The sequence below is a fragment of the Pristiophorus japonicus genome, chromosome 3, assembly GCF_044704955.1.
Source record: "Pristiophorus japonicus isolate sPriJap1 chromosome 3, sPriJap1.hap1, whole genome shotgun sequence".
Classification (NCBI taxonomy): Eukaryota; Metazoa; Chordata; class Chondrichthyes; family Pristiophoridae; genus Pristiophorus; species Pristiophorus japonicus.
Window position 1 is genome coordinate 92,068,147 of NC_091979.1, and position 23,817 is coordinate 92,091,963.

The 23,817-nt window shown below is 45.6% G+C and overlaps 1 protein-coding gene across 1 annotated transcript in view; it reads right to left on the reverse strand.

Moving 5' to 3' along the window:
* Positions 1-23,817, reverse strand: part of LOC139254146 (sodium-driven chloride bicarbonate exchanger-like) — a 319,096-nt gene that overhangs the window by 62,371 nt on the left and 232,908 nt on the right. Inside the window, exons 19-21 of the mRNA XM_070873648.1 lie at positions 22,568-22,729; positions 14,632-14,883; positions 10,929-10,997 (exon numbers count right to left, since the gene is read on the reverse strand). Coding sequence (XP_070729749.1) covers positions 10,929-10,997; positions 14,632-14,883; positions 22,568-22,729 — 483 coding nt within the window. The remainder of the gene's footprint in view (positions 1-10,928; positions 10,998-14,631; positions 14,884-22,567; positions 22,730-23,817) is intronic.

Sequence of the window (23,817 nt, forward strand, 5' to 3'; positions counted from 1 at the left end):
TGTAAATAGTTACACTATTTTGTTTGGGGCGGGGGGGGGGGGGCGGTGTTATATATGTGTCCTTGTATTTACTCTGTACAGCCACCAGTGGGCTCATCCCCTGGAGTCCCAAGGGATCCCATAATCCCTTGGGAGCACAGGTATTTAAGGAGGCTTCACAAATTGGAGAGGCACTCTGGAGACCTGCAATAAAAGACTAAGGTCACACTTTACTTTGAGCTCACAGTGTTCAGTCTGACTCTTTCTCCATACACAACAGAGAGCATGCAGAAAACAAGCACAGGCAGCGGAAGAAGCATGCAGCAAACCAGTCTTCCCACCCAACCTTTCCTTCAACGACTGTCTGTCCTACCTGTGACAGAGACTGTAATTCCCGTATTGGACTGTTCAGTCACCTAAGAACTCACTTTTAGAGTGGAAGCAAGTCTTCCTCGATTTTGAGGGACTGCCTATGATGATGATGAAAGTCCGGTGCCCAGAATTGGACACAATACTCCAGTTAAGGCCGAATCAGTGTTTTAAACAAGTTCATCATAACTTCCACGCTTTTGTACTCTATACCTCTATTCATGAAGCCCAGGATCCCATCAGCTTTTTTAACCACTTTCTCAACCTGCCCCACCACCTTCAATGGTTTGTGCACATATACCCCTAGCTTCCTCTGTTCATGCACCTCCTTTAGGATTATAACCTTTAGTTTAAATTTCCTCTCTTCATTCTTTCTTCCAAAATCTTCCACCCATTCTATCAGCCTGTCTATGTCATTTTGAAGTCTATCACTATCCCACTGTTGACTATGCTTCCAAGTTTTGTGTCATCTGCAAATTTTGAAATTGTGCCCTGTACACCCACATCCAAGTCATTAATATATATCAAAAAAAGCAGTGATTCTAGTACCGACCCCTGGGGAACACCACTGTATACCTTCCTCCAGTCTGAAAAACAACCATTCATCACTAGTCTCTGGGGCTGAAATTGATGGCCTTACCGCCCACTGCTGCCGACATTCCTCTGGTCGAACCACCCAGTGCCACTTTCATCGTGGCCTGGAACGGGCAGGAGGGAAGAGCTGCCAGAAAGCGCCCGCCGACGTCAGCGGACGGCCGATGCATGTAAGTACACTCCTGCCCGCCGCGATGCTATATTCATGCGGGCGGGAGTCGGCTGGAGTCAGCGGCAGGACGGCGGTGAACCACTGGGTGCAGGCAGCTCTGTCCTCAACAGTAAGTGTGAAGATGGTGTAAAAAAGGTTAGTGAAGTTTATTTAAATTATTTCTTTACAGGTACTTATCTGGATGGGGTCCCCTGAAGGTCGTCAGATGTTTGTTTTTTTTGTTTTTGATGCTTTTTATTTTTAGTTCTTCGACCCTCAGTGGGCCCGACTCCATCCTCGGCGGCACATGGATGGCCAGTGCCTTTGCCGCCGAGAATGAGAGCTCCCGCCGGCTGCCGCCTGAATTGGCAGTGTACGTCGCAAATTTGCCGCCCGCCAATCTTTGAGGGACCTGGGTGATGAAAACCCCGCCCAAAGAACCGTCAGGGACCTCGGTGGCCATCGGCGGTCCTTTGGGCAGCACTTAGGTGAATGGAAGCCTTCATCAAATTCGGGCCCTCTGTTTCCTGTCACTGAGCCAATTTCTTATCCATGCTGCCACTGTCCCTTTTATTCTATGGCCTTCAACTTTGCTGGTAAGCCTATTATGTGGCACTTTGACAAACGCCTTTTGGAAATCCATGTACACCACGTCAACTGCATTGCCCTCATCAACCGTCTCTGTTACCTCTTCAAATAACTCGATCAAGTTGGTTAAACACGATTTGCCTTTAACAAATCCGTGCTGGCTTTCCTTAATTAATCCATACTTGTCCAAATGACTGTTTATTTTATCCCTGATTATTGTTTCTAAAAGCTTCCCCACTACCGATGTTAAACTGACTGGCCTATAGTTGCTGGGTTTATTTTTACAACCTCTTTTGAACAAAGGCGCAATATTTGCAATTCTCCAGTCCTTTGGCACCACCCCCGTTTCTAAGAATTGGAAGATTATGGCCAATACCTCCATGATTTCTTCCTTCACTTCCCTCAGAGTCCTAGGATGCATCCCATCCGGTCCTGGTGATATATCTACTTTAAGTACAGCCAGCCTTTCTAGTACCCCATCTTTAGCAATTCTTATCCCATCCAGTATCTCCTCCACCTCCTCCTTTACTATGTCGATGTCAGCATCTTCTTCCTTGGTGAAGAGAGATGCAAACTACTCATTTAGTACCTGAGCCATACCCTCTGCCTCTATGCGTAGTTCTCCTTTTTGGTCCCTAATCAGCCCCACCCCTCTTCTTACTACCCATTTACTATTTATATGCCTATAGAAGACTTTTGGATTACTTTTTATGTTAGCTGTCATTCTACTCTCATACCCTCTCTTTGCTTCTCTTATTTTCTTTTTCACTTCTCCTCTGAACTTTCTATATTTAGCCTGATTCTCAGATGTATTCTCAATCTGACATCTGTCATATGTGCTCTTTTTCTGCTTCATTTTACTCTCTATCTTTTTCATCATCCATGGAGCTCTGACTTTCGTTGCCCTACCTTTCCCCCTCGTGGGAATGTACCTCAGCTGTACCCAAACTATTTCCTCTTTAAAGGCAGCCCATTGTTCCACTGCAATTTTGCCTGCCAATCTTTGATTCCAATTTACCCGGGTCAGATCCTCTCATCCCACTGAAATTTGCCTTCCTCCAATTAAGTATTTTTAACTCTAGATTGCTCCCTGTCCTTTTCCATAGCTAATCTAACCCTTAAGATACTATGATCACTGTTCCCCAAATGTTCACCAATTAACATTTGCTCCATTTGATCTACCCCATTCCCCATTCCTCGTTGGGCTGGAAACATACTGATCAAGAAAATTTTCCTAAACACACTTCAGAAATTCTTCCCCATCTCTGCCCTTTACGCTATTATTATCCCAGTCTATATCAGGAATGTTGAAGTCCCCCATTATCACTATTCTATAGTTTTTGCATCTCTCTGTAATTTCCCTGAAAATTTGCTTCTTTTTTTTCCCACTAGATGGTGGCCTATAGAATACACCTAGTAGTGTAAAGGCGCCTCTATTATTTCTTAACTATAAGCAAATAGATGATGTCCTTGACCCCTCCAGGACATTCTCTCTCTCTCCAGTACTGTAACATTTTCCTTAACCAATATTGCCACATCACTCCCTATCTTTCCTTCCCTATCTTTCCTGAACACCCTATATCCAGGAATATTTAATACCCAATCCTGCCCTTTTTGAGCCAGGTCTCCGTTATTGCCAAAACATCATATTTCCATGTGGATATGCGCAATTGCAGCTCATCAACCTTGTTTGTTATGCTTTGTGCGTTCACATACATACACTGTAAACCTATCTCTGCCCACCTGGTGCTCGCTTGCTGTTCACCCTCAAAGCCTCCTTGATAAAGTGCAACATCCCCATTGGCACCTGGGAATCCCTGGCTCAAGACCACCCAAAATGGAGGAAGAGCATCCGGGAGGGCACTGAGCATCTCGAGTCTCGTCGCTGAGAGCATGCAGAAATCAAGCGCAGACAGCGGAAGGAGCGTGTGGCAAATCAGGCTCCCCATCCATTCTTTCCTTCAACCACTGTCTGTCCCACCTGTGACAGAGACTGTAAATCCCACATTCAACTGTACAGCCACCTAAAAACTCACTTTTCGAGTGGAAGCAAGTCTTCCTCAATTTCGAGGGACTGCCTATGATGATGATGATCTTTGACCATCCTGTGTTCTCTTAGTCTGACACCACCTTACTATTTCTTGCTTAGTGCCCACCCACCTGCCAACTTAGTTTAAACTCTCCCCAACAGCACTAGCAAACCTCCCCACAAGAAAGGTTTTTATTTCAGATTTCCAGCATCTGCAGTATTTTGCTTTTGTTTTAGATCAATTTTAGAACCACTCTTAAAATGATGCAAGCTTTGAGATAGTTGAGACTATGTGTAAAATATTATAAGTACTAATTGAAAAACTAATTGGTCTGGACAGAATATTAACATGCTTACCAATGTTCCCTTTAAGCTGCGCAGACCTCCAGGGGTCCTGCACAGCTGGTGAGCGGCTTTTACGGTGAAAAAAGAGGAAACAGAAAGAAGAAGGAAACCTAGACAGCCCCTTTCTGCCTGGCCTGTCCATGATGAATTCATCTGAATGTGATATGAGTAACTGCAACCCCAATTCCCCATTCACCAACAGTGCCACACCGTACCCTTCTACTGAGCATCATAGCATCTGCTTGGCAACATGCAAAAATAAAAGTCACCACAAAAAAATTCAAAACCACATTTATAAATGAAATCATGGCATATGCATATAAAAGTCAACTAATCAACCTTGTCCATTCCCTTAGTGCCTGCCTTCCGTGTGCCTTTGCATGACCTAATGCACCTATGCAGTGTTATCCCAGTGGCTCCAGCATTGCTGGCGGAAAGCTGCTGAGTTGCAGTGGAGGAGACTGAAGATGGCCTTGAAGTACAACCTCAAGCAGCTCTGGGTCCAGAAGGCCCGGTTGCAAACTAACCTATCTCGGCCTGGATGGCAGCAGTCCTGACTGACTGGCTGCGAGGCAACAGTAAGGGCAGTGGTAGGAGGACAAATGCTGTCAACCTGAGAGAGGACAGCAGGTTCGTGCTCCATGGAGCCACTGCGAGTCCCCTGAGGCGGCACCTCAGCAATCCTCGTAATCTGTTTGAGGACAGATTGCTGGACTGCTGTGGCACCCTGCAAGCTCCTTTGAACACTGTATTCCACAGCCATGATACCAGCAGTCCGAGCAGGCATGGCAGCAAGCTGATGTTGCATGAAGCAGTCTAAGCTTCCACAGCAGCACTCAGATGTTGGACAGCTGCTCGTGTTGCAATGGAAGCTGAGAAAATGGCCATCAGGTGCTGCATCATGGTTGGGTCCGCAAGTGTGCTAATGGAGTTGCCCACCACTTCCATGCTGGAAAGGATGGGCTCCAAGCTCTGCGCAAAGTCCTGTGCCAAGTTGGCACCAGACTCCTCCATGCTCCTTGACTTTGAACACAGGTTTTAGAAACATAGAAATATAGAAAATAGGTGCAGGAGTAGGCTATTCAGCCTTTCGAGCCTGCACCACCATTCAATAAGATCATGGCTGATCATTCACCTCAGTACCCCATTCCTGCTTTCTCTCCATAACTCTTGATCCCTTTAGCCATAAGGGCCATTTCTAACTCCCTCTTGAATGTATCCAATGAACTGGCATGCACTGAGCAACGCACCCAGGGAGGCCTGTGGTCATGGCCTTCCAAACAATGGTCCAGGGTCCATGTAGATTTTGCTGGCCCTTTTCTAGGGAAGATGTTTCTAGTAGCAGTGGACGCTTATTCTAAATGGATTGAATGTGTAATAATGCCACCATTGAAAGCCTCAGGGCCATGTTCGCCACCCATGATCTGCCCGACGTCCATGTCAGTGACAATGGACCATGTTTCACCAGCTCGGAATTCAACGAGTTCATGACTCGCAATGGTATTAAGCATGTCAGGTCTGCGCCATTTAAGCCTGCATCCAATGGCCAAGCAGAATGGGCAATCCAAACAATCAAACAGAGCTTGAAATGCGTAACGGACGGCTCCCTGCAGACCCGACTATCTCGGGTCCTGCTCAGCCACCGGACGCGCCCCCACTCGCCCACTGGGGCTCCCCCCGCAGAACCGCTAATGAAGAGAGCACTCAAAACCAGGGCCTCCCCAGTCCACCCAGATCTAGCAGGCTTCCCAATGCACCAAGCATTTTGTTGTGTATACCCATCAGCCTTCTTCTGTAGGCCACCCCATCGAAGTCCTCATCCGAGTCCTCTGCAGCAGAACCCGTGTGTGACCTCGCCCTCCAGCAAGCTGGCACCTGCGCTATCCTTGCCCCTTGCCCTGACTGCAGGCCACTCATGCCTGGTGTCTCATCACATGCAGATCCCTCCTCTATGCCATTCTCTAAATCACATGCAGTGTCAGTATCTGAGCTGGTGGCTGCAAGTGTAAAATCGGGTGATGGTGCGTCTTCACCATCACTGTTTACTTGCTGTCCCTCCACTGTCTGGCCAGATTGCACTTCTTGGGTGTCTGAAAGGAGAAAGGCACCAGGGCAAGGTTGCAATGGGGGGGGGGGGCGGAGGAGTAAGAGGTTCACGCTTACACCATCTGCAGCTTGTAAATTGTTGTGTATGTAAACACTACCAATGTGTAAGACTTGTCACCAAGGGCGCACCTGCACACCCTGGACATGCTGCCTCCTCACTCTGGAGTTACAATAAAGAGACCAAGGTGACAACAGCTTGAGCTTAAGATATACAGTCTTGTGGAGTTATTCTAAACATAACAATTGGCGACGAGTAACAGATCACAAACTTTCATGCAGTTATGTCTGCGATTGATATTCTTGAGAGATTTGTTGAGGTTGATGATTGGGAAACCTTCATTGAGCGTCTTGACGCAGTTAAGCGCAGGGCGATTCTCCTCACCGTTTGCAGGCCTCATCAAAAATCTGCTAGCACCGATGAAACCAACGGAGAAGGCATATGAAGAGCTGTGCACGCTGGTTCGGGAACACCTCAAGCCGAAGGAGAGCATCTTGATGGTCAGGTATCGCTTTTATACACACGTCCGCTCCAAGGGCCAGGACATGGCGAGCTATGTCACCGACCTAAGACGCCTTGTGGGACCGTGCGTATTTGCTGGATTTTTGGTGGAAGTATTGCGAGACTTTTTCATGTTTGGAATCGGCCACGAGGTCATTCTTCGCAAACTGCTGTCTGCCGAATCCCGAGATCTGAGCAAGGCCATCACGATAGCCCAGGCTTTTATGTCCACGAATGATAACACTAAACAGATATCACTGCAGCATCGGAACTCACTGGCAAGTACTGTGCATAAAGTAATGCCTTCAGCAGGCAGAACTGTTCATGGCAGGGCCTACATGCCCACAGAGGCCAGAGCTAGGATGACTCAGAGCCCGCCGTGGGACGTGAATGTGAATCCATTAGCACCATGTTAGTGCTACGGGGGTAATCATCGAGCCCATCAATGTCGATTCAAGCACTATGTGTACAACGGCTGTGGAACAATGGGGCACCTCCAGCGAATGTGCAGACGTGCTGCGACTCAACACATGGCAGAGTCAGCAGAAGATGACTGATCCGGCGCAGATCACGCTGAACGAGTAAGAGAGGCAACTCAACCCGAGGCTGAAGAGGAAGTGTATGGGGTACACACCTTCACCCTCCGATAATGTTAAAAGTCAAATTAATGTTAAAAGTCAGTTTCCATGGAATTGGACACGGGGGCGAGCCAGTCAATTATGAGCCAGAAGGCTTTTGAGAAACTGTGAGGCAACAAGATACAAAGGCCAAAACTAAGCCCGATCCACACCAAGCTGCGCACTTACACCAAAGAGCTCATACCAGTCATTGGCAATGCGGCAGTGAAGGTATCGTATGATGGAGCTGTGCATAATTTACCACAATGGATTGTACCAGGCAATGGCCCAACGCTGTTCGGCAGAAGCTGGCTAGGAAAGTTCCGATGGAACTGGGACAACGCCTCGTGCGCCCAAGTGCCAAACAAATTCCCGTCGTTATTCGAGCCAGGCATCAGCAACTTCACAGGCGCCAAGGTGCAGATCCATCTAGTTCCTGATGCACGACCCATTCATCACAAGGCCCGAGCAGTTCCATACATGATGTGAGAGAAAGTCAAGATCGAGCTGGACAGACTGCAACGAGAGGGGATCATATCGGCAGTCGAGTTCAACGAGTGGGCCAGTCAATTGTGCCGGTGTTGAAGAGCAATGGGACGGTCAGAATCTACAGTTACTACAAGGTAACGATCAACCGAATCTCGTTACAGGACCAGTACCCACTACCCAAAGCAGATTACCTGTTTGCAACACTAGCAGGGGGAAGTCGTTCACCAAGCTGGACCTAACCTCTGCTTACATGACACAGAAGCTGGCTGAACCTTCGAAAAAATTGACGTGCATCAACACGCACAGAGAATTGTTTATTTATCACAGATGCCCCTTTGGGATTCACTCGGCGGCGGCCATCTTCCAGAGGAACATGTAGAGTCTGCTGAAATCGATTCCGTGCACCGTGGTGTTCCAAGACGAAATCTTGATCACTGGCCGCAACACCACCGAACACTTGCACAACCTGGAGGAGGTTCTCAAGCGATTGGACAGAGTGGGACTCAGGCTGAAACACTTCAAATGTGTTTTCCTGGTGCCAGAGGTCGAATTTCTGGGGAGAAAGATTGCGGCGGACAGCATCAGGCCCACGGAGGCCATCAGGAATGCAACCAGACCATAGAATGTGATAGAGCTGCATTCGTTCCTGGGACTCCTCAACTATTTTGGTAACTTTCTATCGGGGTTGAGCTCTTTGCTGGAACCATTGCAGTTATTGTTACTGATGACTGGGTTTGGGGTAAATCTCAAGAGACAGCCTTTAACAAGGCCAGAAACCTGCTATGTTCCAACAAGTTACTTGTATGACCCATGTAAACGTTTAGTACTAGCTTGTGATGCATCTTCATAAGGAGTCGGTTGTGTGTTACAGCAAGCCAATGGGTCAGGCAAACTGCAACCAGTTGCATATACATCCAGAAGCTTATCTAAGGCTGAAAGAGCCTACAGTATGGTTGAGAAAGAAGCATTAGTATGCATATACGGGGTTAAGAAAATGCACCAATACCTATTTGGGCTCCAGTTCGAGCTCGAAACTGACCACAAGCCGCTCATTTTGCTGTTCTCAGAAAGCAAAGGTATTAACACGAATGCTTCGTCCCGCATCCAAAGATGGGCACTAACGTTATCTGCGTATGATTATGTAATCTGCCACAGACCAGGCACTGAGAACTGTGCGGATGCCCTCAGTCGGCTACCATTGCCCACACTGGGTTAGAAATGGCGCAACCCGCAGACTTGCTTCTTGTAATGGATGCTTTTGAGAATGAGGGGTCACCCGTCACGGCTCGCCAGATCAGGACCTGGACTAACCAGGACCTGGTGCTATCACTAGTAAAAAGCTGCATCCTCAATGGGAGCTGATTGACGGTCCCAGGGGAAATGCAAGATGAAATTAAGCCGTTCCACCGACGCAAGGACGAAATGTCCATCCATTTGGACTGCCTCCTATGGGGGAATCGTGTAATCTTGCCAAAAAAAGGCAGGGAAACGTTTATACACGACCTTCACAGTAGCCACCCAGGCATAGCCATGATGAAGGCTATCGCCAGGTCGCACGTTTGGTGGCCCGGCATTGACTCGGAATTGGAGTCACGCGTACACCAATGTAGCACTTGCTCACAGTTGAGCAACGCACCAAGGGAGGCCCCACTGAGTCTGTGGTCATGGCCTTCCAAACCGTGGTCAAGGATCCACGTAGATTTCGCTGGCCCCTTTCTGGGAAAGATGTTCCTAGTAGCAGTGGACATTTACTCTAAATGGATTGAATGTATAATAATGTCGTCAAGTACGTCCACTGCCACCATTGAAAGCCTCCGGTCCATGTTCGCCACCCATGGTTTGCCCGACATCCTTGTTAGTGACAATGGACCATGCTTCACCAGCTCGGAATTCAATGAGTCCATGACCCGAAATGGCATCAAGCATGTCAGGTTTGCGCCATTTAAGCCCACATCCAATGGTCAAGCAGAACGGGCAGTCCAAACCATCAAGCAGAGCTTGAAACGTGTGATGGACGTGCAGACCCGGTTATCTCGGATTCTGCTCAGCTACTGCACACAACCCCACTCGCTGACCAGGGAGCCACCTGCAGAATTGCTAATGAAGAGAGCACTCAAAACCAGACTCTCCTTAGTCCACCCGGATCTCAATGATCATGTAGAAACCTGGCATCACCGGCATAACATGTACCATGATCGCATGGCTGTATCACATGACATTGAGGTCAATGACCCCGTGTTTGTTCTTAATTATGGTCATGGTCCCAAATGGGTTGCTAGCACTGTGTTAGCCAAGAAGGGGAATAGAGTGTTTGTTGTCAAACTTTTGAATGGACAAACTTGCAGAAAGCACTTGGATCAGACCAAACTGCGATTCACTGACAACCAAGAACAATTTGAAGAGGACATTACCATCAGTGGTCCACCCACAGAGACCCAACCAGCAATCGAACTCGCGGTCAACCATGAGGATGAACCCACCATGCCCGACAGCCCGATCAGATCAGCCACACCACAGTGCAGCAATGATCCGACCGACTCACCCAGGCCAGGACCTCAACTCAGGTGATCAACCCGGGAACGCAGAACCCCGGATCGCCTCAACTTGTAAATAATTTGTACATAAGACTTTCGGGGGAGAATGATGTTATATATGTAAACACTGCTAGTGTGTAAGACTTGCCATCAGGGGGCGCACCTGTGGGAGATCCAAGCATCACCTGCACACCCTGGGCAAGCAGGTATAAAAGGCAGACTACCATGCTGCCTCCTCACTCTGGAGTTAAAATAAAGAGACCAAGGACACAACAGCTTGAGCTTAAGATATACAGTCTTGTGGAGTTATTGTAAACGCAACATAAATCAGAAGAGATTGTGAGATGAGGAGGAAGTGGGATGTGAGTAGAAGCATCAGGTATGAGGATATCGGCATCGTCAATGGATTCAGCCCCACTACTGGCCATGGGTTCAGCAAAGTCTATCCCAATATCTAATTACCCTACATCTAATCTCTGTTACACATTCTTCCTGGTGTTGCTTTATCTGTATACTTGGTTTCTAAATGGATAACTTGCATTCTACAGCACTGACATATCCTACCTTGACAAATACAAAATTTAAATTTATTTTTTAAAGACATGCAGTTACAAAGACAAGTCTTTACCTGAATTCCTCCCAGTGAAGATGCACCCATGTATAGGAAGACTCCATATAATACTGGCATTGGAATAAACTAAAACAAAGAAAAAATGTTTTCTCTTTAAGTACAATTACAAGATTTGTATCCACGTTAATTTATACTAAAAATTTGAGCCTTCACTGTTAAATATTAATGGATATTGTTGGCCTGTTATATCAGGCGTCTTCACTCTCTTCCATGCACAATGGGACATGAGGCAACCCATTTCATCCACTGCTTTACATTCAGCCATCATGCTCTTGGTTTTTCCATAACAAAAACCCTCTTAAAAATGTTAACAGGTCGTTAGCCTCACCACTAAATCTGATGGAGAGTCGCCAGTACAAACCCATCGGATGCGAGTAGCCCACTGGATGCCAACCCAGTATCTCATCTCTGCTCACCGGGGCTTTCTGGAGTGGGGCACAAACCCATAACTTCCCGACTCAGAGCTAGAAATACTACCACTAATCCAAAGCTCCACTCCTGTTACAGCAGGTTACTTTTCCAATATTTTATTTGATTAAGCTAATGAATCTTAAACACTTTGGAATCAGAAATAATCATTAGAATTCAGCAAATTAGCTGAATTGTTGGATACTTTATGGAGATATTCAGGATGATTTTGCTCTCTACTCCCTGGCTGGAAATTTGGGTGAAGTGCACTCTGCAGAAATCATGAACTCAGTAACCAAACTTCTTCTCTAGCCTAATTTAAATATTGCAGACATGTACCAGGTATGTGTGATGGCAGGAAGAGGAAGTCTAGGTGCTTGTATTATTCTAAATATATACTACTAGGAACAATTCAGTGGTATACTGCAATGGTAAATCACATGTGCATCTTGAGAATTAATGGGCTAGACTTTACTTCTAATTAGTTACAATATACAACACAGGAGTCAAAAGTGCTAGCTGTAGTAGTGAAGTAGACACTCATTGTGTGCAACAGCAGGGTTTGTTGCAGGAGCACCCTCAGGACGGAAACTGCTGTAGAAGTCCAAATGTTAGTGCCATTACAAAGCCAGGAAAGAGTGCAGCTGTTGTTATATGTTGCAGGTTTGCTAGAATTATTTTTTGATTAGCTCTTTCCTGACAATAACATTCTATCATCTTAAGATCAAAATGGGTGAAATTTGTATTCAGAGGTTCTGCAAACTTCAATGGAAAGAAAGTCAGGCGGGGTATAAAACAGTCTGCTAATTCATTATCGACTGTTGTCCCTAAATGATAGTTCAGGAAGCAGTAGCACCAGATTTTTATGAAGCAATCTATCCCTGAACTGTACCCAGTGCTTTTAGAGGAACAGTGTCTGGTGCAGAAGCCAAAGAAAGCCAGATAGAAAGCTCAGTGGTAGCATTTTTGAGGCACAGAATCGGGGAGAAGGATTAGAGCCCATTTTTCCACTATGTTGCCTCCATACGTTGGGCACTATTTTGGAGCAGGGCAGAGGAAAATCTATGTTATTACATTTATCTCCATTTACAACTGAATGATACTGGTCATTTATCTTTGAATCAGCTCTTGGCTGTGAAATTGCAATCGTTCCCTTTCCCAGGTGCGGGACAGGCTGACAAATGCTGGTCCCACCAATGGTGCAGACTCATTCCCTGGCACAGTTTTGTGCTGGAAATCTAGGGCAACATCACAAGCCCAACTGTGAGCCTGGCCACATTTTTACTACTATTGGAGAACTGCAGTTAACATGACCGTCACATGGCTAATAAAGAAATTGGCCACTTGCTTGGTCTTTTTCACCTTGCTGCCTGCGCCCCCTCAGTCTGAGTGCCACTGGAAATGGGTGCCTCTGGGAGTCGAGGAGAAGAAATTGAGGTTGGAGAGCCAGCAATGTCTGTCTCGTTAACATTTCAGTGCTAGGCCTGCATCTATTGTAAAATTAGTTGGGCCCTAAAATCCACTGGGCATCCATCATGGTGTCAGTGCCTGGATGTGCTGCCAGTGACCTCCAGCACGGCTCTCGCCAAAGTAAGCATGGTCAGAGGGAGGTGACCCTATTTACATAATCCGGGCTCAGCAGATTCCCAGTTCTCTGATTTTATGCTAATGGAGAGGAGGTTGCCTTAAAAAATTCATCCAATTCATACTTTACCACTAGGCCATATATCCCCTGCTGCTGATGCATGATGTGTAAACATACAGGTGTAACCATATTTGGATGACAATTTCAAAATGCTAGTAGCAAAAATAGCTGTGCTAGAAACAGTAATTGTCCTCTAGCATAAAAATAGAAGCCCATAATAATTTACAGCATGTGTTGTGCTACCCATCTCAAATTCCAGTAGATGCTTTAACCTATGGAAGCAAAAAAACTCTAATTGAACAAGGGTTTCAGTGGAGGGCGTAGAAAATTGGACCTGTTTACGCCCGTTTTAAGTGCGTCAAATGGGCGCAATGAGCATTAATTTCAGGGACCAATGTCCCGTGCCCAAAAGACATCTGACCCAATATTAGATCAGGCCATTTATCAGGCTTCTCTTGTGGCCTCCTAAAACTGGCATTCGGCCGATTATAAATGTAAATAAAAGGGACTAATGCCTGTTTAATGCTTGCATTTCAGGCCTGAAAATGGGCCTGAGGAATATCCACCCCAGTTTCTCTGATGAAAGGTGGCACCAGCAGCAAAGACAATTGGTTCCCACTGCCAACACTTGCTGTTGGATCTACTTCCCTGTTGACAGGTTTTTTAGCTCTCCATTTTTGTCATTGCTGACCTGTTATTGTATGAATTTCATCCTGATATTGGAGTAGGTCCGAGCCAAGTTGTTGAAAGTCAACTTTTAACCACATTTGAATTGGATCCTGTATTGGGAGAGTGATATCCTTCTGCTATTCTCCCATTTTTACATTTGTATTGGGGAGCCAGTCTCCAAAGACACACTGGGTTCTTCTTTCCCACAAAGTCCCATAAACAGCATGATTACATTGCTAAAATATAAATTCACTTGGCAGCAGAATTATAGACAAAATAAGACAGAATTATAGGTGGACATTTTCAGTCTTCCCAATGTTCAGTTGGAGAAAATCTTGACTCATCCTCTACTTGATGTCAGGCAGACAGTCTGACAACATAGCAGTGCTCAAGGAGTCAAGAGAGTTGTTGGAGAAGTATAGCTGAGTATTGTCTGCACATAGATGGTAACTGATCCCGTAGATAATGTCACTGAGGCGTAACATGTAACTGGAGGTGACCATATGGGAGTGGAAGGAGAGGTCATTCCTGAAGATGCCCTGGTTTTGTGGAGATAGCTAAAAATTGAATCACATGAGGGCAAGCGGAGAGGAGTGGAAGAGGATGGAGTGGTCAATATAGCAAATGCTGCAGAGAAGTCAAGGAGCAATAGCATGCAATGGTTGCAGTCAAAAATGGCAACAGCGACATTGACCAGGTCAGCCTTAGAGCTGTAGATAAGATGCAAAGCAAACTGAAGGAATATGAAATGGTAAGCACATCCTTGCTAATTATTCAATCCCATTATGTTGGATATATTCTGTATTTGACAGTTTAACGTATTCTAATAGAAAACGCCATTCAATAAATATAATACACTTCATGCATGTTCATTTAAAATGACTTTAGTCTAATGGCCAATTGCTGGACATTTTTGTTACAATTCAGATTTTTATTTCTGTTAAAATGTCGTGCACTGCTGTTAGACATTGACATTACCTGTAGAATAGATGTCATGAAGACAGATGACCCCATAAGAACAAAGATCATAAGGCCAGTTACTCGTTGTTCATGGATTCCCAAGAATTTTGGCTGTTCACCAGGTGCAGAGCATTCAGATTCCATTTTCAGGCTGTTAACATGGGATATAGAGAGCACAGTGGCAGCCACAAACCAGGGCAATCCCATAATAGAGCAAACTCCAAGCATGGTGGATACAATTATTAAATCCAAATGGTAACCACATCCTTTCTGTGAAACAATTAACATATTACAGAAAGTATCAAGTAACTATTTTTACAAAAAAAAGACAACCACCTATATGGCAAATTAAACATATTTGAAAACCATTTACTGGAATTTATTTCAGGATTAAATTAAATGTACTCGACAATTTCAATAATAGCACTTTAAAAAAATTTGCCTGAGCTGATCAGCTGGTAGAGTAAGGGTACGGTCGTGGCCATATTTTCTTCTTGAAATTTAAATTCCAACATCAGTTATGCAGCATAACTCTCTGAAGTATTCAATATTACTTCTGATTGGCTGAAATTACTGATCTTAATCACATTTAAGGAAGGAAATTTAAAAAATTGTAGAAATATAGGGCCCAAGTTTCCACAAGAAAAAAAACGGGCGCCCCTCCGAGCTGGGCGCCCGTTTTTCACGCCTAAAACGGCGCCTAAAAAAATCCTCGGTATTCTCCACCGACTTACAGGTCCTGTGGCACTCGGCGCAGCCGGCACGAGCTGTGGGGGGGACGGAGCCAGGTCCCTGCGCTGAAAACAGTGCCGGGACCTCTGCACATGCGCGCTACAGTCGGCACGCAAGTGCAGTAGCTCCAGGCGCCGAACTGTGTGGGAGGGGCCCGAAGCACGCAGCCCCTAGCCCTGGTCCAATGGCCTCACTGGGGCTGCGTGAATGAGGCTCCTCCCACGGCCAGCTCCTGCTCCCCGCCCGACCAGACCCGACACCCGCTCCCCCCGCCGACCAGACCCGACTCGACACCCGCTCCCCCCGACATCCGAGACCCGCTCCCGACCGACACCCGACACCCGAGACCCGCTCCCCCCCCCGACCTGACACCCGCTCTCCCCCCCCCCGCCCCGACCCGACACCCAAGACCCGCTCCCCCCCGCCCCGACCGAGACCCGCTCTCCACCCCCCCCCCGCACCGAGACCCGCTCCGACCCGAGGCCCGCTCCTCCCCCCCCGACCCGCTCCCCGCCCCGACCCGAGGCCCGCTCCCCCCCCCCGACCCGACACCCGCTCCCCCACCCCGCCCCGACCCGACACCCGCTCCCCCCCGCTCCTGTTCCCCGACCCCCCCCCCCTCTCTTCCCTCCCTCTCCCTCCCTCTCTCCCTCTCTCCCCGCTCTCCCTCCCTCTCTCCCTCTCCCTCCCCTCTCTCCCTCCCTCTCTTGCTCAGCGGCACGAATAGCTGCAGAATTCTCCCTGGCTGAAGCACTTTCACACAGGTAGGAAGATGGTTTATTTAATCTTTTCTTGGCTTATAAATGTTTATTCAGGTTGGATTTATTTGTATAATATTTGTAGAAGTATAAATAAGGATTTATTGTCGAATTTAATGAGTTCCCTTCCCCCCCCCACCTCGTTCTGTGCGCCTAATTTGTAACTTGCACCTGATTTTTTAATGTGTAGAACAGGTTTTTTCAGTTCTACAAAAATCTTCACTGGCGCCATTCTACTTTAGTTTGGAGTACATTTTCACTGTGGAAACTTTCAAATCAGCCGTCAGTGGCCGGACACGCCCCCTTTTGAAGAAAAAATTCTGTTCTAAACTCGAACTGTTCTACCTAACTAGAACTGCAGAAAAAAAAATGTGGAGAATTGCGATTTCTAAAATAGTCCGTTCTCCACCAGTTGCTCCTAAAAATCAGGCGCGAATCATGTGAAAACTTGGGCCCATAAACTGGTAATAGTCTATGTTTAAAGGCAGAACCCAAATGCATTGACAGAAACAGAGAGCACAAAGAAAAGATAAAGAATTCTAACAGATCTGCAACAATTTGAGTTGAAAGCTGCTGTATACTATGACAAGCCAAATAACAGGACTTGCTTCAAGGTGTTGACTGCAATTTTTTCACCAAATTTATTTTAAAATGAAATGAAACTCTAAGAAACATAGAAACATAGAAAATAGGTGCAGGAGTAGGCCATTCGGCCCTTCAAGCCTGCACCACCATTCAATAAGATCATGGCTGATCATTCACCTCAGTACCCCTTTCCTGCTTTCTTTCCATACCCCTTGATCCCTTTAGCCGTAAGGGCCATATCTAGAATATATCCAATGAACTGGCATCAACAACTCTCTGTGGTAGGGAATTCCACAGGTTAACAACTCTCTGAGTGAAGAAGTTTCTCCTCATCTCAGTCCTAAATGGCTTACCCTTTATCCTTAGACTATGTCCCCTGGTTCTGGACTTCCCCAACATCGGGAACATTTTTCCTGCTTCTAACCTGTCCAGTCCCATCAGAATTTTATATGTTTCTATGAGATCCCCTCTTATCCTTCTAAACTCCAGTGAATACAGGCCCAGTCGATCCAGTCTCTCCTCATATTTCAGTCCTGCAATCCTGGGAATCAGTCTGGTGAACCTTCGCTGCACTCCCTCAATAGAAAGAACATCCTTCCTCAGATTAGGAAACAAAAACTGAACACAATATTCCAGGTGAGGCCTCACTAAACCCTTGTACAACTGCAGTAAGACCTCCCTGCTCCTATACTCAAATCCACTAGCTATGAAGGCCAACATACCATTTGCCTTCTTCACCACCTGCTGTACCTGCATGCCAACTTTCAATCACTGATGTACCATGATACCCAGGTCTCGTTGCACCTCCCCCTTTTCCTAATCTGCCGCCATTCAGATAATATTCTGCCTTCGTGTTTTTGCCACCAAAGTGGATAACCTCACATTTATCCACATTATACTGCATCTGCCACTCGTTTGCCCACTCACCTAACCTGTCCAAGTCACCCTGCAGCCTTTTAGCGTCCTCCTCACAACTCACACCGCCACCCAGCTTAGTGTCATCTGCAAACTTGGAGATATTACACTCAATTCCCTCATCCAAATCATTAATGTATATTGTAAATAGCTGGAGTCCCAGCACTGAGCCCTGTGGCACCCCAATAGTCACTGCCTGCCATTCTGAAAAGGACTCGTTTATCCTGACTCTCTGCTTCCTGTCTGCCAATCAGTTCTCTATCCACGTCAGTACATTACCCCCAATTCCATGTGCTTTAATTTTGCACACCAATCTCTTGTGTGGGACCTTGTCAAAAGCCTTTTGAAAGTCCAAATACACCACATCCACCAGTTCTCCCTTGTCCACTCTACTAGTTACATCCTCAAAAAATTCTAGAAGATTTGTCAAGCAGGATTTCCCTTTCATAAATCCATGTTGACTTGGACCAATCCCGTCACTGCTTTCCAAATGTGCTGCTATTTCATCTTTAATAATTGATTCCAACATTTTTCTCACTACTGATGTCAGGCTAACCAGTCTATAATTACCCGCCTTCTCTCTCCCTCCCTTCTTAAAAAGTGGTGTTACATTAGCTACTCTCCAGTCCTTAGGAACTGATCCCGAGTCGATAGACTATTGGAAAATTATCACCAATGCATCCACTATTTCTATGGCCACTTCCTTAAGTACTCTGGGATGCAGACTATCAGGCTCCGGGGATTTATCGGCCTTCAATCCCATCAATTTCCCTAACACAATTTCCCGCCTAATAAGGATTTCCTTCAGTTCCTCCTTCTCACTAGACCCTTGGTCCCTTAGTATTTCCGGAAGGTTATTTGTGTCTTCCTTCGTGAAGACAGAATCAAAGTATTTGTTTAACTGTTCCGCCATTTTTTTGTTCCCCATTATAAACTCACCTGAATCTGACAGCAAGGGACCTACGTTTGTCTTCACTAATATTTTTCTATTCACATATCTATAGAAGCTTATGCAGTCAGTTTTTATGTTCCCAGCAAGCTTCCTCTCATACTCTATTTTCCCCCTCTTAATTAAACCCTTTGTCCTCCTCTGCTGTATTGTGAAATTCTCCCAGTCCTCAGGTTTGCTGCTTTTTTTGGCCAATTTATATGCCTCTTTCTTGGATTTAACACTATCCTTAATTTCCCTTGTTAGCCACGGTTGAGCCACCTTCCCCATTTTATTTTTACTCCAGACAGGGATGTACAATTGTTGAAGTTCATCCATGTGATCTTTAAATGTTTGCCATTGCCTATCCACCTTCAACCCTTTAAGTATCACTCGCCAGTCTATTCTAGCCAATTCACGTCTCATACCATCGAAGTTACCTTTCCTTAAGTTCAGGACCCTAATCTCTGAATTAACCATGTCACTCTCCATCTTAATAAAGAATTCTACCATATTATGGTCACTCTTCCCCAAGGGGCCACACACAAGACTGCTAATTAGTCCTTTCTCGTTAGACATCACCCAGTCTAGGATGGCCATTTTATTTTTTATCTTTACATCAATCGCATATACATGACACAGAAACATGTCAAAGAAAAGAGAGACTTGCATTTATATAGCACCTTTCATGGCCTCAAGATGCCCCAAGGTGCTTTACAGCCAAGGGAGTACTTTTTCAAGTATAGTCACTGTTGTAATGTAGGAAAGATGGCAGCCAATTTGCGCACAGCATGCTCCCACAAACAGCAATGTAATAATGACCAGATAATCTATTTGTTTAGTGATGTTGATTGAGGGATAAATATCAGCCATAATACTGGAGATAACTCCCCTGCTCTTCTTTGAAATTGGATCTTTGATCCACCTTAGAGATTAGATGGGGCCTCGGTTTAACGTCTCATCCAAAAAATGGCATCTCTGACAGTGCAGAACTCCCACAGTCCTGCAGTGGAGACTCAGCCTAGATTTTTGTGGTCAATTCTTTGGAGTGGGATTTGACCCACAACCTTCTGACTCAGAGGCAAGTGTGCTACCAACTGAGCCACGGTTGACAAAGGTTATTCTTTAATTGTAGATTACAAAAGCAGATACTGGAGTGGCGATTTTAACCCTCCCCAAATTGTGGAAATTAGGGAGGGTCTGGCTATAGTGTTTGATATCACAAAAATATATTAAACATAGAAACATAGAAAATAGGTGCAGGAGTAGGCCATTCGGCCCTTCGAGCCTGCACCGCCATTCAATGAGTTCATGGCTGAACATGCAACTTCAGTACCCCATTCCTGCTTTCTCGCCATACCCCTTGATCCCTCTAGTAGTAAGGACTACATCTAACTCCCTTTTGAATATATTTAGTGAATTGGCCTCAACAACTTTCTGTATTTTACAAAGATAAGAAATGTATAATTTCACTCAAACCTTCAGGCAGAATCATGAGTACCTTTTTTGGATCATTTCCTGATTAAGTAGGCTGTGTTTATGATGTTACTTTATCTGCATTTAAAAACCATTAAACCAAAGTGTTTGGTTGATAAAAAGGCTTAATGATGCCTGTTTAAGTAATGATTGGAAAGAGTGGCTCAAATAAAGTAACATCATAAACACAGCCTACTTAATCAGGAAATGATCCAAATAAAGTAAAACTAGAGCAAGGTACTCATGATTCTGCCTGAAGGTTTGAGTGAAATTATACATTTCTTATCTTTGTAAAATACAGCAAGTGAAATTCCTCAGAGTGTAGCAGTGTTGGAATAGATTTTTTTTAATGAACTTGCATATACCTATTATCTCTGTAAAAACAATGACAAATTTCCAAACCTAGTCTATTTAATCAAGCACATGCCACACAAGAGACAAACACAAACTTAAGTAGATAAATGGGCAGATTTGTCGGTCTTTTGTGCTCCGTTTTTCGCCCCGGAGCAATGGCAATGGCGGCAGTGAGATCTTCTGGGCAGGTGGTCAGCCTCCAGCGGCCTACGGGGGTTTTCAGGGCCAATTTTGCTGCGCTGCAGAGAAGCGCTGCCTAGAAGAGCTGCGCTGGTGTGCAACGCCCCTGGCTGCGACACCACCCTGTTTTTTGATTCCCGCTCGTCCCGTACACCCCGCAGCATGTCCCACAGTGACCACCTGGGAAAACGAGCGGTCCAACCTATACCGACTGCAGTGAGGTAAGTAATCCTCGGGTAAGTGTGATTGTTTTTTCTTTTAATTTTTTTTGCGATTTATGTTGTGGTGGCATGGGCTATGTAATGAGAATGTTTTTGTGAGTTTTTTTTCAGGTTTTTTTTTCTCCCCAGGCATCTCTCGGAGCACTCCCGGGCCGGCTCTTTAGCTCGGGATTTTCCTATGCTTACGCCCTAAGAGAGGTGTACAAAGCCTCCCTTAGCGCTGCACCCCAGACTCAAGGCCCAACTGCCCAATTTTGGTCTCCTCTACATTGGGGAAACCAAATGCAGATTGGGTGACACCTCCATTCAATTCATAAGCATGACCCCGAGCCTCTGGTCGCCTGTCACTTTAATTCTCCGCTCCACTCCTACTCTGACCTCTATGTCCTTGGCCTCCTACACTGTTCCAATGAAGCACAACGCTAGCTCGAGGAACAGCACCTCGGGGCCGAAATTTATCCCCACCGGAAACACGTCGCATTTACCATTTCTCTTGTGTTTTGGCCGTCGCAATGGATGCGACAACCCATCTTGCAAAATTCAGCTCTTTGCTGTTTTTGTTCGAGCTGGGCGGAAGTCGGTCATAATGGGGGCGGACTCTACGCCACTGTCAGTCATCAGCGCCTGGCTGGAGACATCATTGCGCTGGTGCGTCAATACCTCTCTCCCCTTCAGTTAAAGGAGAGAGCCGCTGCGAGCTCTGCAGCTTTTTAAGTTAGGTCCACTGGGCCACCAGGGAGAGTTTCGACTGGACCAGTGGCCTGGTGCCCAAGAGGACTGGCATTATTGCCGGGCCAACCTGGCAGTCGGCCGACATAAAAAAATAATATGGCGGCCGCGGCAGTGCGCCCTTCCCTTTAATGAAGGCCGCACCGCCATTTTACACACACTGCAAATACAGTGCACCGACAGAAAAAACTGTCGGGGGCAGCGAGCGGCGACCAGAAGATTTTCTGAGATGAATTTTACTTGCGGGGCGGGACATCGGCAGTGCGCGCTTTGATGATGCAGTTAGGAAGGTTCAGTAGCGGCGGGGCAGAAGTGGGGATCACTGTAAAAACCACCGGGGAGAATTTAGCAACTGGCAACTATTCGACTACAAATCGGCAGCCATTCTACACCACCGCTTGGCCGTCGCTTTCCGGCGGTAACAGGCCTTATCGGGAGGCTGAATTTCGGCCCACTCGTTTAGGCACTTTACAGCCTTTGAGACTCAACATCGAGTTCAACAATTTCAGACCATAACCTCTGCCATTATTTTGCATCCTTTTCTCCTTTTTATTTTTAAATACCGCCCCTCGCGCCGCCCCCCCCTCCGATCTTATGTTTTTTTTTCTCTATCTGTTTCCCATGGCAGCTGGTAATTATTCCACCATTCACACCCTATCTAGACTCATCTTTTTCTAACTTCTGCCATTACCATCTCAAGTTGGCCCATCATCCCTTTTGTCTCTCAAATCTTTCATGTCAGCCACTCTATCACAGACCTTCCCTTTTGTTCTTTCCTCCCCTCCCCCTTTCAATGGTCCTTAAGAATCTGTTAACTTTGAACTTTCACCAGTTCTTACGAAGGGTCATCGACCTGAAACGTTAACTCTGTTTCTCTCCATAGATGCTACCTGACCCATTGAGATTTCCAGCATTTTCTGTTTTTATGTCCAATTTTGATGATTGAGGTGCAAACTGTTCCCAGGCACAAACTTTACCGCCCCGCCGCCATTACCGCCCCAAAATCATCAAAGCTGAAAATCCAGCCTTTAAAATAATACCATTACGATTTGTTATTTATTCAAAGGTACACTCACCTTCAATTTGTGTTCCTTCCTATTGATAATAACAGCAGTAATCTGCTGGTCCATGAAGATTAGTATGGTACAAAGTAGGGCTGGAATAAAAGCTGCTATTACAGTCCACCATGGGTTTGGACCCAAAGGATTAATTAACCAACCACGATCATCTCTAGTTGGCTGTAACAAAACAAAAATCGTATACAATCAAAATATTTACAAAAAAACACACACCACTGTTACATTTTGTGGTCATTTCTTCCCTTCTTTACTCTAATTTTTTTGGCTAAAATTTTAGAACACACGCCCATCTCTATAACTGTGAGAACAACTTGGTCTTACATTTAATAATGCACCGAGGGCAACAAGTAGAAAACCTTGATCTGTCAATTATTTTTAAACTACAAGGATTATTCTTATGCCATCACAAAGTTTATCTGTAGTCCTTGAATGTGATAGAATATCGCATTAAACCTCAACCTAGTCTTAAAATATTAAACAAATTTATTAAATAAACAACGAACTATAACAACAAAAACAGCTTGTATTTATATGGCGCCTTTAACATAGTAAAACGTCCTAAGGTGCATCACAGGAGTATTATGAGACAAAAAATTTGATACAGAACCACATAAGAAATTAGAGCAGATGACCAAAAGCTTGGTCAAAGAGGTAGGTTTTAAGGAGCAGCTTAAAGGAGAAAAGAGAGGTAGAGGGATGGAAGGGTTTAGGGAGGAAGTTCCAGAACTTAGGGCCTAGGCAGCTGAACGCACGGCCACTGATGGTTGAGCGATTATAATCAGGGTTGCTCGAGAGGGCAGAATTTGAAGAGCGCAGATATCTTCGGGGGTTATAGGGCTGAAGGAGATTAACTGTCAAATATGTACAATTACATACATTCAATTTACAGCACAGAAACAGGCTGTGCCGGTATTTATACTCCATGGAGTGTTAACAATAACAGATATATTGCAAAGTGCTGCAGTACAGAGAGACCTAGGGGTCCTTGTGCATGAAACAAAATGTTAGTATGCAGGTACAGCAAGTAATCAGCAAGGCAAATGGAATGTTGACCTTTTTTGCAAGGGAGATAGAGTATAAAAGCAGAGAAGTCCTGCTACAACTGTACAGGGTATTGGTGAGGCCACATCTGGAGTACTGCGTATAGCTTTGGTCTCCATATTTAAGGAAGGATATACTTGCATTGGAGGCTATTCAGAGAAGGTTCACTAGGTCGATTAAGGAGATGAGGGGATTGACTTGTGAGG